The 15,564-nt window shown below is 52.5% G+C and overlaps 1 protein-coding gene across 5 annotated transcripts in view; it reads left to right on the top strand.

The window, feature by feature from the left end:
* Positions 1-15,564, top strand: part of PLXDC1 (plexin domain containing 1) — an 87,212-nt gene that overhangs the window by 40,366 nt on the left and 31,282 nt on the right. For all 5 annotated transcript variants that reach the window (XR_009215256.1, XM_032163439.2, XM_032163440.2 and 2 more), the window contains exons 3-7: positions 2,937-3,080; positions 3,355-3,424; positions 4,082-4,204; positions 4,798-4,916; positions 6,351-6,450. Coding sequence is in view for 4 of the 5 variants with exons in the window: in XM_032163439.2 (XP_032019330.1) it covers positions 2,937-3,080; positions 3,355-3,424; positions 4,082-4,204; positions 4,798-4,916; positions 6,351-6,450 (556 nt within the window). In the remaining variant the exon portion in view is untranslated. The remainder of the gene's footprint in view (positions 1-2,936; positions 3,081-3,354; positions 3,425-4,081; positions 4,205-4,797; positions 4,917-6,350; positions 6,451-15,564) is intronic.

Consider the following 15,564-nt stretch of genomic DNA (forward strand, 5'->3'; position numbering starts at 1 on the left):
CGTGGCAGGTGGTCCCGGGTGAACCATAACCAGCTGCAGAGTTGGGGTCCTGCAGACTATCAGATGTACAGAGTTGGGCAGGGCCCCCTATATTTTTTTTGCTTGGAAGTGGAATAAAAACTGCTCACCCGTGAATCCAGGAAGCAGGCAGGGAGGCGGCCGTCGGACTCTTCCTTCGTGCAGATCTCTCTGCACAGAATGCTATGCACAGAGCTTTGTTTCTTGAGGGGTGATTTTTTAAAAATTGAAATAGGGGTCTCCAGCAGAGATGGGTGGAGGTAGGAGAGACAGAAACCAAGGAAAAACATGAAGCATTAGTTCCCCTGGAGGGTGGGGAAAGGGGCAGAAACAGAGGGAGCTGCTTTCCCGAGGGAGGCCAAGAGCTCTGGGCAGGAGCAGTGGCTTCAGTGCCTGTGGGCAGAGCTGGAGAGCCGTGCGTCCCCCTCTGGGTACCCTCCCGAGACTCCAGGGCTGGTGGCTGTGGCAGCAATGGGAAGCAGCATCCTTAGTCCTCAGCCCAGGGGCCGTGGCATCAGGGCAGCCCCCCTACCAGGTGGCTTCATGAGTAAAACCAGGAATCCAACAAGAGCGGCCCCATGTAACTCTTGCAAGTAGTACACATGAGTCACCCCTTGAGGACCCCCTGAAATAAGGGATGGTGGAGGCCACTTGCAGGGGGTGGAGGTCCTCACTGGGGAGGTAGGGGTGAAAGGCTGATAAGAAGGCAGGGTTTGGCCAGGCACGGTGGCTCACACCTATAATCCCAGCACTTTGGGAGGCCAAGGTGGGTGGATCACTTGAGGTCAGGAGTTCAAGACCAGCCTGGCCAACATGGTAAAACCCCGTCTCTACTAAAAATACAAAAATTAGCCAGGCATGGTGGCATGCACCTGTAATCCCAGCTACTTGGGAGGCTGAGGCACGAGAATCACTTGAACTCGGGAGATGGAGGTTGCAGTGAGCCGAGGCCATGCCATTGCACTCCAGCTTGGGCGACAGAACTCTGTCTCAAAAATAAAAGAAGGCAGAGTTTAAGCCGAGTGTTGAATGACCAGGAATCTGTCAAGGGGAGAAGGCGAGGGCAGCCATTCCAGACAGGAGGACCAGCGTGGGCAGTGGGACGACTGACCACTGGTGGCTTGAGGCTGTCAGGGGAGTCTGGTCTGGCACGTGGGCACACAAGGATGCACAAGGTGGTGAGAGGAGAGAGAAGGAACTAGAGAGAGGCTGGGGCTGGCTGATGGTGGGATCTTGCATGCCAGCCTAAGAGCTTTGGTTTTCGTCTCGAGGACAGTGTCGAGGGAGCCCTGGATAGCCTGTGAACAGAGGAGGTGTTTTTGATTGATTTGACTGCCGTGCTGAGGATGGGTGGAGGCATGGGCTGTCTGGAGGCAGGGAGGGAGGGCAGTGGCAGAGGGAATAGCCCCCGACACCAACCAACCATGCTTCTTCCGCTCATCTTCCCCCAGCCTGTCCCGACCCCAGGTCCCCAGATTGTGTCACTTGTCGTAAGAGCAGAGTGCCTTCTGGCAGGTGAGGAGTGCAGGAACCCCTTGTCCCCGCTCATGCTGGGCCCAGGGCAAGGGCCGGCTGGGCAGCTGGCAGCCTGGCAGGGAGAATGTCGTTTACTCTGCTGTGTCTGCCGCCACCACCGCTGGGCAGCCTGATTAATGACCGAGGGCTCCTCACGGGTCAGCGGCCCCATCTCTGTGGCGGTGGCTGCCAAGGGAACCTGCCTGCCCTGCCTCCCTTCCTCCTGCGGCTGGCGCTCTTGGGTCAGCTCCAGGAAGTGCTTCCACATCACCCCTCTCTGGCTCTTAAGTCTTTCTGCCAACCATTTTCCTGGCCTCCTTTAAAACCCAGCCCAAGTGCTCCTCTGCAGGAGAGCCTTTGCAGAATGAACCCACAGCCCATAGCATTCTAGCTTCTTTATTTCATCTCCATCAGGCACGCAGCAAAGGCTCAAAGATATGCCTCAAAGGAATCCTTGCTGCTTCTCTCCCCTACCCAGCACCCTGGTGATGCTGTGTGGGCTCTGGGTTCTGTGTTAGCTCTGCTTGAGGGTCTGTGTCTGCTCCTCTGTTTATGTAAGTCCCATTCCAGACTGGAAACTCCCCAGTACCAAGAGGCAGCCTCCTCCTTTAGACTGGTGCCTTCTAAGATCCAGATTTTTCTTTTTTTTTTTTGAGACAGAGTCTCGCTCTGTCACCCAGGCTGGAGTGCAGTGGCGCGATCTCGGCTCACTACAACCTCCACCTGCCGAGTTCAAGTGATTCTTGTGCCTCAGCCTCCCAAGTAGCTGGGATTACAGGCGTGTGCCAGCAGGCCACGCTAATTTTTGCATATTTAGTAAAGACGAGGTTTCGCTGTGTTGTCCAGGCTGGCCTCGAACTCCTGACCTCCAGTGATCTGCCCGCCTCGGCCTCCCAAAGTGCTGGGATTATAGGCGTGAGCCACTGCATCCAGCCCAAATTTTTCTTTTCCATTAAATAGGGTACTATTCCAGGGCAGGGACTATGAGTCTCCCTTGGCCTGGGAGCTCCCTAAAAACAAGGGCCCAGTTTGAGGCCATCCTGTCTGTTCCTCCCTCATGCCCCAAGCCAAGCCCAGCCTTGGTCCTGGTCTGAAGGGATGCAGGGGCTGCCAGCCTCCTGGCTTGTCTGGGAACAGGAGGGCTGAGCATGAGTGCAGAGGTATGGATTTGGCTGTGGCCCAGCCTGTTGGGGCACCGCTAAGGGCCAGCTAGTGGGCTGTCTGGGGCCAAAGGAGAGCCCAGGGGGTCCTAGGCCTAAACCAGCCCTCGGGGCCACAGGTCCAGCACCCTGGGAGGGTGGTGACTTCCTGTACCCAGAAACTTGAGTGGGGAAGGATGGAGAGTGAATCCTGGCATGCTGACTACTAACACCTCCTGTGGGCTTTATCTTTGGTGCTGGCAGGAGGACAACCACAGCTATTATGTGTCCCGTCTCTATGGCCCCAGCGAGCCCCGCAGCCGGGAACTGTGGGTAGATGTGGCCCAGGCCAACCGGAGCCAAGTGAAGATCCACACAATACTCTCCAACACCCACCGGCAGGCTTCGGTGAGTGCCCCGGTCCCCGGCCGTGCTTCCCTGGGCTGGGAGGCCGGGGGCCAACCCACCCTGCCTGGTCAGTGGGCATGGCTGTGGCCCGAGGTCTGTGACCCGGGAGGTACCTTCCAGGGATTCCCATGGGACTTTGCCAGAGTTGGGGTGCCCAGCAGTGGCCCTGGGCATGCCTGCTCCCCACTCTGTCCAAACAAGCATGAGGCGGTGTGGGTGCCCAGGGCCCTGGCCTGCAGCTTGGCCCGCGCTGACTTTCTCCCATCCCCTGCAGAGAGTGGTCTTGTCCTTTGATTTCCCTTTCTATGGGCATCCTCTGCGGCAGATCACCATAGCAACTGGAGGTAAGGTCACGTCATGGGGCCCCAGGGAGGGTTTGGAGACCTCAGCCCGAACTCAGGGGCCCTCCCAGGGGCCCCTCACTGGAGACAGGGTTATATGAAACAGGAGGAATGCACATTTGGCTCTAATAGGAGACTGATTCTCAGGAGGGGGGTCAGTGGACATCAGAGCATCCCCCTTGCATTAGCTGACCTGCTCATGTGCGTGCGTGTGTGTGTCCCCTCGGGCCAGCACGAGTCAGTGTGGACAACCCTGTGTCCCAGAGTCGCTGAATAAGAGGGAGAGGGAGACTCCACTGAGAGCTCGGGCTCCTGGGGCCAGGCTCCCTGTTGATAGGAGGCACCTGTCTTTAATCCCTGCACTTCAGTTCCACATCCCACTTCCCCAGGGATGGGGAAAGCTGTGAGTCCCCTCCTCTTCCTGCCCCCTCACCCTATAGTCTGTGCCCCACTGAAGGTACAGGGAGGAACTTCTCCTATCTGGGGCCCTTTGGCTCCGTACACACCAGACCCAGAGCCCGCCAGATGGGGATGGGCAACAGAGGTCTCAGGCTCACTTCCGGCTCTGCCCGTGCTGCCCTTCTTGCCCCTGGGGAAAAGGCCCCCAAAGCGGCCCCTCAGGCCATTTCTGGTGACTCCTCTGCACCTCTCCCACCCTAGGCTTCATCTTCATGGGGGACGTGATCCATCGGATGCTCACAGCTACTCAGTATGTGGCGCCCCTGATGGCCAACTTCAACCCTGGCTACTCCGACAACTCCACAGTTGTTTACTTTGACAATGGTGAGACTGGATCTCAGAATTTAAGTCACCTGCTCCAGGGATCCCTTGTCCGGCCCTTTAGAGGAGCACATGGCCTAGAGAGGGCAAGGGTCCCACAGTCCCACAGCAAAGCGGCCACCTATCTTTCTCTGCTCAGTTTCCTGACCTGTCAGATGGGGACAAAAATGCCTGCTACCCAGAAGAATCTGAGATAACAAAACGACAGAGCTTGGCTCTTAGTAGAGGTAAAATAAATGTTAGGGGCCTTTATTGTTTCTTACATTCACCAGGATGTCCCTTGAGCCCCATCTGAATCCAGGAGAACAGACATTCCTCCTTCTTTTGTCTCAAGGAGTCAGAATAGACAAGAAGGAAGGGGAAAGAGATGATCAAGTACAGTATCTGGGGCTGAAGCAGCATCTTCCGGCTCCTCTGCTGCTCGGAAGCCAGGCTGCTTTAGTGGGCTGCCCAGCTCCTGCTTCCTTACATTTGCAAACTTCCCCATCATCCCGAAGGGACCTAACCTGTGGCCACTGCCCTCCGGCTGGCATTTCTGTAGGGCCCTGCTCCTTGCACGATCTCCCGTCCAGCTGGGTCTCTGTTCTTCTCCCCAGGGACAGTCTTTGTGGTTCAGTGGGACCATGTCTATCTCCAAGGCTGGGAAGACAAGGGCAGTTTCACCTTCCAGGCAGCTCTGCACCGTGACGGCCGCATTGTCTTCGGCTATAAAGAGGTGAGTGGGCCCAGCTGCAGAGACAGCTGGGTCTTAGAGCCTTTCTTCATTGAGCAAATATTTAGAGAATTTGCAATGTGCCAGGCATGGGGCTTGCTGCTGGGAATACAGCAGTTAACAAGATGTTTGCGGGTCCTACCCTTTTGGAGCTGTAAGTCTGGTTGTGGAGATGGACAATAATTACAGGGACAAATGTAGACTCACCACTGTGACAAGCGCTCCCAAGTAGAGGTGCCTGGTGCTAGCTGAGCCTTTCACAGACTTCTTAACCTTGGCAGAGGCCAGGGGAGGCTTTGCTGAGGAAAAGAGTTGAAATCTGAAGGATAAATACGAGTTCAGGAAGCAAAGAGGAGAATGAAGTATGTTCCAGGAGAGACAACAGCACACAACACATGCAAAGGTCCTGAGGCAGGACAGAGCATGGCTGGCACAAAGCACTGAAAGAAGGCAGCATGGGCCAGGCGCGGTGGCTCACGCCTGTAATCCCGGCACTTTGGGAGGCTGAGGCAGGTGGATCACCAGAGCTCAGGAGTTTGAGACCAGCCTGGCCAACATGATGAAACTCCATCTCTACTAAAAATACAAAAATTTAGCTGGATGTGGTGGTGGGCACCTGTAATCTCAGCTACTCAGGAGGCTGAGGCAGGAGAATCACTTGAACCCAGGAGCTGGAGGTTGCAGTGAGCCGAGATCGTGCCACTGCACTCCAGCCTGGGCAACAGAGTGAGACTCTATCCCAAAAAAAAAAAAAAAAAAAAGAAGGCAGCATGGTGAGCCAGTGCAGTGGCTCATTACTATAACCCCAGCGCTTTGGGAGACTGAGGCAGGAGGATTGCTTTAACCCAGAAGTTCAAGACCAGCCTGGGGAACATAGTGAGACACATACCTCTATTAAAAAAAAAAAAAAAATAGAAGAAGGCAGCATGGTTGGAAGGGAGAGAGTGAGGGACAGGACGGGGCAAGGGAACCACAGATTTGCCCTTGAGAAAAGTCACTCTGGCTTCAGAGTGGAGAACAGGTTATTGGGGGCTTAGAGGGAATACTGGGAAGTAATTTAGGAGAAAGGTGACAGCAGCTTAGAGTAGGATGAGGGGAAATGGAAAGAAATGGTCAGATTTGAGAGCCACTTAGCAGGTTAAGCAACAGAATTTGGAGATGCATCAGATGGGGAAGGGAATAAATTAAAGAAAGGGAAGGGAAAAGGGTGAGTCCCGGGTTTCTGGCCTGCATGGAGTGCCATTCACCGAGACAGAGGAAAGAAGAAAATGTGTTTGGAGGTGGTGTGGAGAGGACTTGGAATTTGGGTGGGGTCCCACTGGGTGGTGCCATCCAGAAAGATGGGTCTGGAGCTCACGGGAGGTGGGGGGGGTGGGCGGTGCTGGGTGGGCCCCAGAGCATTTGGGAGGTGGACGGAGCCTCTTCTCCCTGCCGCAGATCCCTATGTCTGTCCGGGAAATCAGCTCCTCCCAGCATCCTGTCAAAACCGGCCTATCGGATGCCTTCATGATTCTCAATCCATCCCCGGATGTGCCAGGTGAGTCTTCAGGGACTCCGCAGAGGCCTTGATGGGGGTAGGACTCTGTTCAGACTGAACCTGAGCTGCTGGGGGGATGGCAGTGGCAGGGAGTAGACAAGGGGCAGAGAGTTGAGAGGGAAACCAGGGAGGAAAGGAGGCCCAGTGACTCCCAGCTTTTCTTTGTTATAGCGGAGGGACCATCTTCTCCAGCAAACTCTCCAATGGGAGGCACTGCTCTGATGGTTGAGGTGAAAGGGAGCCACAGCCCTTCCACTGGGCCCCTGTTCCATGTAGAAAACCTCCAAAGATGCCCTAGTAAGGGGTTTGAGTTCTCCCAGAATACAACCATTGTGGCCTTCCCACTCCAGGTGATAAAAGGAGCATCATAGGATGCCAGGAGACAGGAATCCAGCCTCGGCCATGCTGTTACCTCCCTGTCCTTCAACAAACCACATCATCTCTCTAGCCTCAGTTGCCTCATCTACAAAATGGGGGAGTAGCTGAAGGAGTGCTTCTCCCTCCCAGGCCCTCCTCCGGTGCTGACACTTTAGGAGGTCATAGCTCTTTCTCCCCTGCTCCCGACCCCCATTGCGTGCTCACGAGGGTCTTGGATTTGTACTCCTGGGGAGGCGGCAGGCATCCCATCCACTGCTGCTCCTTCTAGACCCTTGGCTCAGAGACTTTTTAACCTGACCTCTTCTGCTGAGCCATATGCACAAGTTCTGCCATGTAGGACCCCGGGAGGTCTGGGGAGGAGCCTTTGTCTGCCCTTCCTACCCCACCTGGGCTTTGATGGGGCCTGGGGGCATTCTCTGCTCCACTCTCGCCATGCCAGGCTGGATGGAAGGACACGCTTGGGAGCCACCAAGTCACCTTCCTGTAGAAGGGCAAGGTACCGCTGTTCTGTGAAATCAGGGCTTCCCAGGGGAGGCATCATTGCCTATTTCTGTTCAGTACCATCAGTACACGTGTTCTGAGTTCCTGCTTACACACTGGGCCACTATGTTCCAGGCACTGTTGAGATACAGTGAAGAGGAAGGGCTGCCCTTGAGGCATTCAGTATCTGAGCACAGCCTTTTTTTTTTTTTTTTTAAACAAAGTCTTGCTCCGTCATTCAGGATGAATGCAGTAGTGCAATTTCAACTCACTGCAGCCTCCACCTCCCAGGTTCAAGTGATCCTCCTACCTCAGCCTCCCGAGTAGCTGGGACCACAGGCACATGCCACCATGCCCGGCTAATTTTGTTATTTTTAGTAGAGACAGAGTCTTGCTATGTTTCCCAGGCTTGTCTCAAACCCCTGAACTCACACGATCCTCCCATCTTGGCCTCCCAAAGTGCTGGGATTACAGACGTGAGCCCCCATGCCCAGCCCCAAGCCTCTGTCTTTAACAGAAATTTAAGGGTTGGGGAATAGTGGGGCCTTTAACTTATTATTATTATTTTTTAATCTGAAGGAAAGGACCAGGGCTTAGTTAGAAGGCCTTACCCAGTACCTTCTATATGCAAAGTTCAGTGGAGTGTTAGGGGCTCAGCTCTGGAACTGGAAGCCTGAGCTGGAGTCCACACTTTCCACAAGCATCTGACCTCTGGTGAGTCACTCAACCTCTCTGTGTTTATTTCTTTATCTGTAAAATAGGGATAAGAGTGATACTTTGCCCCTACAGCTGCTGCAAACACACAGGCGATAGTATATGTAAAGTGTTGGGCCCAATGTCTGGCACATCAGGTCTGTGAGTCCTGTATAAGAATATCTTACTATGGTAGACTTTATAACTCAGTATTTTATAATCCAGCAGGACACCTGGTTCTGTAGTGAACAGTGCAGGACTAGGAACAAGCAGTGTCCTCATGATGGTGTCACAGGTCAGATGCCGCCACAGCACTTTCATACTTTCATGCAGCTTTTGTGACTGGTGACAAAAAGTCACATGCTATAGTGGCGCAGAGTTTCCCCATCTCTACTCGTTTGCACATGCCTCTTTGAGATTTTTGCCATTTCCATGAATTACTATTCTTTTTTTTTTTTTTTTGAGATGGAGTCTTGCTGTGTTGCCCAGGCTGGAGTGCAGTGGTGCAATCTTGGCTCACTGCAACATTTGCCTCCCGGGTTCAAGTGATTCTCGTGCCTCAGCCTCCTGAGTAGCTGGGATTACGGGCGCCCACCACCACGCCTGGCTAATTTTTGTATTTTTAGTAAAGACGGGGTTTCACCATGTTGTCCAGGCTGGTCTCGAACTCCTGACCTCAGGTGATCTGCCTGCCTCGGTCTCCCAAAGTGCTGGGATTACAGGGGTCAGCCACAGCGCCCAGCCATGAATTACTATTCATTATTATTATTATTATTATTATTAGAGACAGGGTCTCAGGCTGGAGTGCAGTGTCTCCATCATAGTAGCTCACTGTGGCCTCAAACACTTGGACTCAATCCATCCTCCCACCTCAGCCTCCCAAGAAGCTGGGGCCACAGGCACATGCCACCATGCCCAGCTAATTTTTTAATTTTTTTTTTTTGGAGAGAGGGACAGGGTTTTCCTATGTTGCCTGGGGTGGTCTCAAACTCCTGGGCTCAACTTAACCTCCCCCACAAGCCTCCCAATGCCCAATGTGCTGTGATTACTGGCCTGGGTCACTGTGCCCAGCCTATTTACTAATGCATGTCTTTTTTTTTTTTGAGATGGAGTCTCGCTCTGTCACCCAGGCTGGAGTAGTGCAGTGGCGCGATCTCAGTTCACTGCAAGCTCCGCCTGCCAGGTTCATGCCATTCTCCTGCCTCAGCCTCCCGAGTAGCTGGGTCTACAGGCACCTGCCACCACGCCCGGCTAATTTTTGTATTTTTAGTAGATATGGGGTTTCACCATGTTAGCCAGGATGGTCTCGATCTCCTAACCTTGTGATCCACCCTCCTCGGCCTCCCAAAGTACTAATGCGTTTCTTTATCTTCATTTATAAAATCATATTTTTTCATGAGTAAATGTATCTGGTCTAAAATGCAAAAGATATAAAAGGATGTACAGAGATTAGGTTTTTCACCTGCCCCTGAACCCTGTCTCTCAGTTCCCCATCTCTCAGTCTTCCTCCCTGGAGGCAAAGGGAGGGGAAACCAGGGTTCTGGGTTATCTCCAGAGCTGCAAGCCTTCAGGTAAGAGTGTGTGTGTGTGTGTGTGTGTGTGTGTGTGTGTCTGTGTGTGTGTATTTGATAGCATATGATGTCTGTGGTTCTGCACTTGAACACAGTACATCCTGGCCGGCGTTCTGTCTCAGCACACAGTGAGCTGCCTCATTCTTCTCTTTAATGGCTGCGTGATAGTCCATTGCATGGATGGACCTTAATTTAACCTGTTCCCTGGGGGTAGACTTTTCAGTTGTTTTAAATCTTGGGCCATAACAAATAATACAGTAGGTACTTTCATGCCCCTGTGTGAGTATTTCCATACGCTATATTCTCAGTAGTTCAATCACTGGGTCAAAGGGCAGGGGCATTTACAATTTTGATAGCTGTGGCCAAAGTGGGTTCCACAGAGACTCTGGCACTTTACCCTCCTCATAGGTGGGCATGCCTGTCGCCTACTCTTTTGCTTGCTGTGTGTCCCAAGGCAAGGTCTGGGCTGTGGCTGTCACCATCTAATGAGTTACCTCGAGCCCTCTCAAGGGCTGTGGTGAGGATTAGCTGAGATATCCAAGCACAGAGTACCAGGCACAGTGCCCGGCTTGGGCGGGGTGCCCAGTAAAGGCTGGTTAGCACCCATCAAGCATCTCGCCCCAGTCCACACCTTCACCTGGGCAGATCTGTGGGTGGGGTGGGTGGCACTCAAGGGTCAAGGGGCTGATGAATGGGGCCTGGTTAATTCGCAGCAGGCCAGGAGTTCTTTCCCCTCTTCAGAAATTCACCAGCTTCTTTTTCCTCCACCTTCCTACAACCTCCCTTTCTATTCTTTCTTCCCAATATCTGCCTGCTCGCAGCGTTCCCAGCTGGTAAGCAGGCATAGACTTGCTCCCCGAAGCATACCACCTCTCAGCAGGGCCAGCCGCTAGACACCCTTCCCACACAACACTGCATGATATCCAGGGAGGTGGCAGAGGGCAGGGTGTCGGACTGGAGGGGCATCTGATTTGCATATGCTACTAGAAAGGGGTTTTGTGGTCAAGTTTTTGCTGCTTCTACTTGGGACTAATTCAGCTCTCAGCATAACTAGGGTGGTCCTGGCTTATGGTTCTGGGAGAAAATGGCTCTGGTGGCTTGAGGGCAAAGCGCCCACTGCTAAGCTGCAAATAAGGAATCTCTCCTCCCTGGTCAGCATTTGGGTGGGTTATAGCCTTGATCCATGGGCCAGTTGGCTGGTGGCTGTACCCCAGGCCTAGCCTGCCACAGAAGTGTGGGGCTCGCACCTCACCCTCCCTTCCCTTCTTCTCCGTCTCCCTTTTTAGGGCCCCGTGCCCTCTGTCTCCTTTCTTCCACAAAACTGTCCTAGATGCTGTGACTCATTGCCACCCATACCACATGGCTCCTCATGAGGCCTTTGTGCCCCAGTGGCCTAGACTTGGATATAAAGCCGGGCGCGGTGTCTGTCAGACAGCAGGCACCTACTTGATACGTGTGAATGTCTCTCCCTCCTTCCCTTTCTCAAACATGGCCTTGAACTCTTCTGCGCGTTTCTGATATTTCAGTGCCTTTGTTATGTTGCTGCTACACGAGGAACTGTTTCTTAGCTAGTTAGAGCTGTTTTCCTGTCTTTGCCATATGTGTACGGAGCAGTCTTTGAAACTGCACACAAGCGGCGACAGCAGAAAACTCTTCCTTCAGCTCCAATGTGTGGCTTCCCTTGCTCCATTCCATGGGGCCCTGTGGATATCACCTTATCCTTTAAGGCCCAGTTCCAACCCTAGATATTAGATCCCGGGCTGATAGTCAGTGCACCCCACTACAGTTGTATCAGTTGTCAAAGTACTGAAATAGTTGCATTCTTGTTGGCAAATTGCTGCTGATTTGAGCCCCCTCGTACCTCCCACGATCCCTCCTGCCCTCCCCTTAGCCCCCTGCACTCCCAGTCCTCTATCAAGTGTTACAGCCTGGGCTCCAGGACCCGGCTCCATGGCTGCAGGCAGTATCTGCTCTGACTGGTTGGTAAACGCCCGTGTTGAGCCAGTTGTTAAATTGTCTCGGTATCACCTGATGGCATTAGTTAGCTACAGCTGTATAACAAACTGCTCCAGAATTTAGTGGCTTAAAACTACAACATATTATCTCAGAGTTTTTGTGGATCAGGAAGCAAAGCATGATTCAGCCAGGACCTCTCGTTCAAGGTCTTTCACAGGCTGTGACTGAAGTGTTAGCCAGCGGCCAGGCGCGGTGGCTCACGCCTGTAATCTCAGTTCTTTGGGAGGCCAAGGCAGGGGATCTCCTGAGGTCAGGAGTTTGAGACCAGCCTGGCCAACATGGCGAAACCCTATCTTTACTAAAAATACAAAAGTTAGCTGGGTGTGGTGATGGGCACCTATAATCCCAGCTACTTGGGAGGCTGAGGCAGGAGAATCGCTTGAACCCGAGGGGCGGAGCTTGCAGTGAGCCGAGATCGCACCACCTCACTCCTCACACCACTCACCATTTCACTGGGCGAAAGAGTGAAACTCTGTCTCAAAAAACAAAAAGCGTTAGCCAGGGTCACAGTTACCCCCGTGATGGGGTGGCAGGTGGGGAGGGTTGGGACCTGCTTCAGAGCTTTCATGTGGTTTGGCAGGATTCAGGATTCAAGATTCAGGATTCAGAATTCAGGATTCAGCTCCCCAAGGAGGCCTTCTTTGGCTCCTTGCCTGGTAAACTTCCCCATGATGTGGCAGCTGGCTTCCATCAGAGCAGGCAAGCGAGACAAAAGCAGAGGGCGAGGAAGACGCAAACCAGGGTCTTTTTATAGCTTAATTTTAGATGTAACATCCTATCTTTTTTGCCATATTCCGCTGGCTAGAACCAAGTCACGGATCCAGTCTACACTCAGGGACTGGATTGCACCTAGGTGCGGATACCAGGCAGCCACTGTAGAGGCTTTCTGGGGGCTGTGTTATCGTCTGCCTACCACACTGATTATAATCCTCTTTCCCAGGCACTAAGCTGGACAGTGTCTTGGATCTTCCCCTAAACATTGTAAGTTTGTACATTTGTCCCTTTCTAAATGAGGACACAAATGTTCAGAGAGGTAGAGTGACTTACCCGTGGTCACACAGCTATGAAAGGAAGAATTCAAGTCCAGATCTTCTCCATTTAAATCCTGGAGTCCACCACTGAGCCTTTCTTAGACTGACCCACCCCCATTCCACCCAGAGGAATCTTTTCCTCCTCAGCTCCCCCAAACACCCACAGCCCTGTGTGCAAACTCCCCAGGCTGCTTCTTGGGGCTGTTCTTGGTGTCTGTGCCTTATATCCTTCCCTATCCCGCATCCCGTGTACATTACTGAGCCCACTGTCGGGCAGGGATGTGTCTGTTTCATCTGCGCCCCCCTCACAGGGCTTCTTCCAGGCAGAGTCTCAGGAAACGTGTGCCTGATCAAGCTGTGGAATGAGGGTGAATTAGAGGGGGTCAGATCCCCGGTAGCATCTGCCTCTGAGGCTCCTCTGTGATTCTGGAATGAGAAGCTCCTTTAGAGCAAACCAGAGAGATGAGGGATGAAGGGGGCGGGGAAGCACAGCCCACCTGAAATAGCAGGGAGGCTCTGTCTGCTTTGCAGGATCAGGAGGAAATCTCGGTGGTGGGAGTGGTTGGAGTCTGACTCCAGGTGCTGTGTGCTGAGGTGTTGGGTCTACCTGCCAGGTGAAAGCCAGCACCTGACCCCCAGACACTGCCAGCAGCTCCCGGCCTCGTCCTCCTTCCCTCTGTCTCCTGTTCCTCCTTGTCACTGTCAGATCCGATCACATCACTCTCTGACTCCTTGCTGCCCACAGGTCAGGTCAAAATCCTCAGTGTGGCATTCAAGGCCGGGCACAGCTGGGTGCAGTCAACCATGCAGGCGCATTTCCAAACCCTCCCTCCGCTCACCGCCCTCTGCCTGGGCAGCTCTGGTCTGTGTCCCTTGGGTTCCCTGAACATGCTAAGGGCTGTCCACATCGCTATGACACAGTCCCCTTGTATAAAACGCCTCTTACTCCAATCTTTTTTACTGCTTGGCACCATTCTCCCTCTCCAGCGGCCCAGGTCAGATGGCTGTGCAAGTAACCACTCCGCCATGCAGTGGAATTCACGGCTTCCTCTTCTTTCCCCCGGCACTTCGCTGATACTTTTTTTTCTTCTTCTTTTCTTTCTAGTGGTGGCAAGAACAAATGCTGATACTCTTAACATAGAACTTATCATCCTCCCCAACTAGGTGTGAATTCCTTGGGGGTTCTCTATGGCCTCCAGCACTGAGCCCAGTGGGCAGGCACTAACATTTTTAGAAAATGAATAACTACAAGAAAGTGGACCTAGTTGCTGGGGTTAGGGCACCGCTGAAGGGAATGGACATAGCATAGACCTTGTCCTCTGCTCTGTTGTGACTCTAGGTGAGAACACGGGCCTGACACCACTTGAGTTTGGGAGATGAGTGTTTTGGAAATTGCATCCCGTTTTGTCAGAGGTTTTTAGCTTACGGGAACAGGCATAAAATTCAGGGAGTCTGGGAATCTTAAAATTGTATATGGATTTTTTTTTTTTTTTTGAGATGGAGTTTCACTCTTGTTGCCCAGGCTAGAGTGCAATGGTGCAATTTCGGCTCACTGCAACCTCCACCTCCTGGGTTCAAGCAATTCTCCTGCCTTAGCCTCCAGAGTAGCTGCAATTATAGGCGACCGCCACCACGCCTGACTAATTTTTGTATTTTTTAGCAGAGACAGGGTTTCACCATGTTGGCCAGGCTGGTCCTGAACTCCTGACCTCAGGTGATCCACCCACCTTGGCCTCCCAAAGTGCTGGGATTACAGGCGTGAGCCATTGCACCTGGCCTTTTTTTTTTTTTTTTTTTTTTTTTTTATAGACAGGGTCTTGCTCTGTCACTCAGGCTGCAGTGCAGTAGCACAATCATAGCTCACTGCAGCCTCAACTTTCTGGGTTTAAGCGATCCTCCTGCCTCAGCCTCCTGAGTAGCTGAGACTATAGGTGTGCACCACCATGCCCAGCTTATTTATTTATTTATTTATTTATTTATTTATTTATTATTTGTAAAGACAAATAATAAAATAGGGTGGTATTGAATTCTTAGGCTCAAGCCATCCTCCGGCTTTGGCCTCCCAAAGTGCTGGGATTACAGACGTGAGCCACCGTGCAAGGCCTGTATGTGGAGTATTGAAATGCAAGTGGAACATATTCACATCCATGCATTTTTCTGGGACAGTATCCATGGCCCTCATTGGGGTTTAAAATGGGCCACAGCCTCTGCTCCTGGGGAGGAATGGCTTTTATGTGGCTGAGAGGTCAAATGAGTTTGGGTCTCACATTCAATCCGGCAAGCAGGGTATTTGTTTGGATTAGGTTGAGCTGCAGGTAATAGTAAACCCCAAATGATCATAGCTTAAAGGAAACAGAAGTTCAGGAAGAGCCATCTGGTCTGCAGACCCTATGATCACCATGGATAATCCTATTGACCAAGCCCACCTGATCATACAGAATGGGTGGCGTCACTGTCCTCGTGCCCAGGTTTGACTCCTCCCTGCCTGGGGCAATGTGAGGAGGAGAGTTTGATTCCTCACTATTTAGGAATCCCCAGCCACTGAACCCTGTCTGGGGGAAACTCTCCTCCCCCAGGTTCTAAACACTTTCCTCCCCACCCTTGCTAGGCAAGGGGATGGGAGGTGCGATGGGGAGGACTCTTCACAGCCTCACTCCTGGGGGAGAGGGTAGAAGAGGCTGAAAACCACAAGAGTTCTTACCAGTACTTCCTCATATAAACTCTTCCGCAGGCTTTTCAGCAGAGTCTGCAAAGCATCTTTGGTGAAAAGAAAAGTCATGTGCAATTAGCAGCATCTGTTTGCAGAGGCACTCAAAACACACAGGACAGTGTATCCGCTATGTGGCTGGGGAGACCGCCGGAAGTCAGTATTATTTCCTCTGTTCATTTGCTTAAGAAACTCTTTATTTCATGGTTAGTATAAAAGCAACTTTAGCATTGCCAAC

The sequence above is a fragment of the Hylobates moloch genome, unplaced genomic scaffold, assembly GCF_009828535.3.
Source record: "Hylobates moloch isolate HMO894 unplaced genomic scaffold, HMol_V3 SCAFFOLD_10, whole genome shotgun sequence".
NCBI lineage: Eukaryota > Metazoa > Chordata > Mammalia > Primates > Hylobatidae > Hylobates > Hylobates moloch.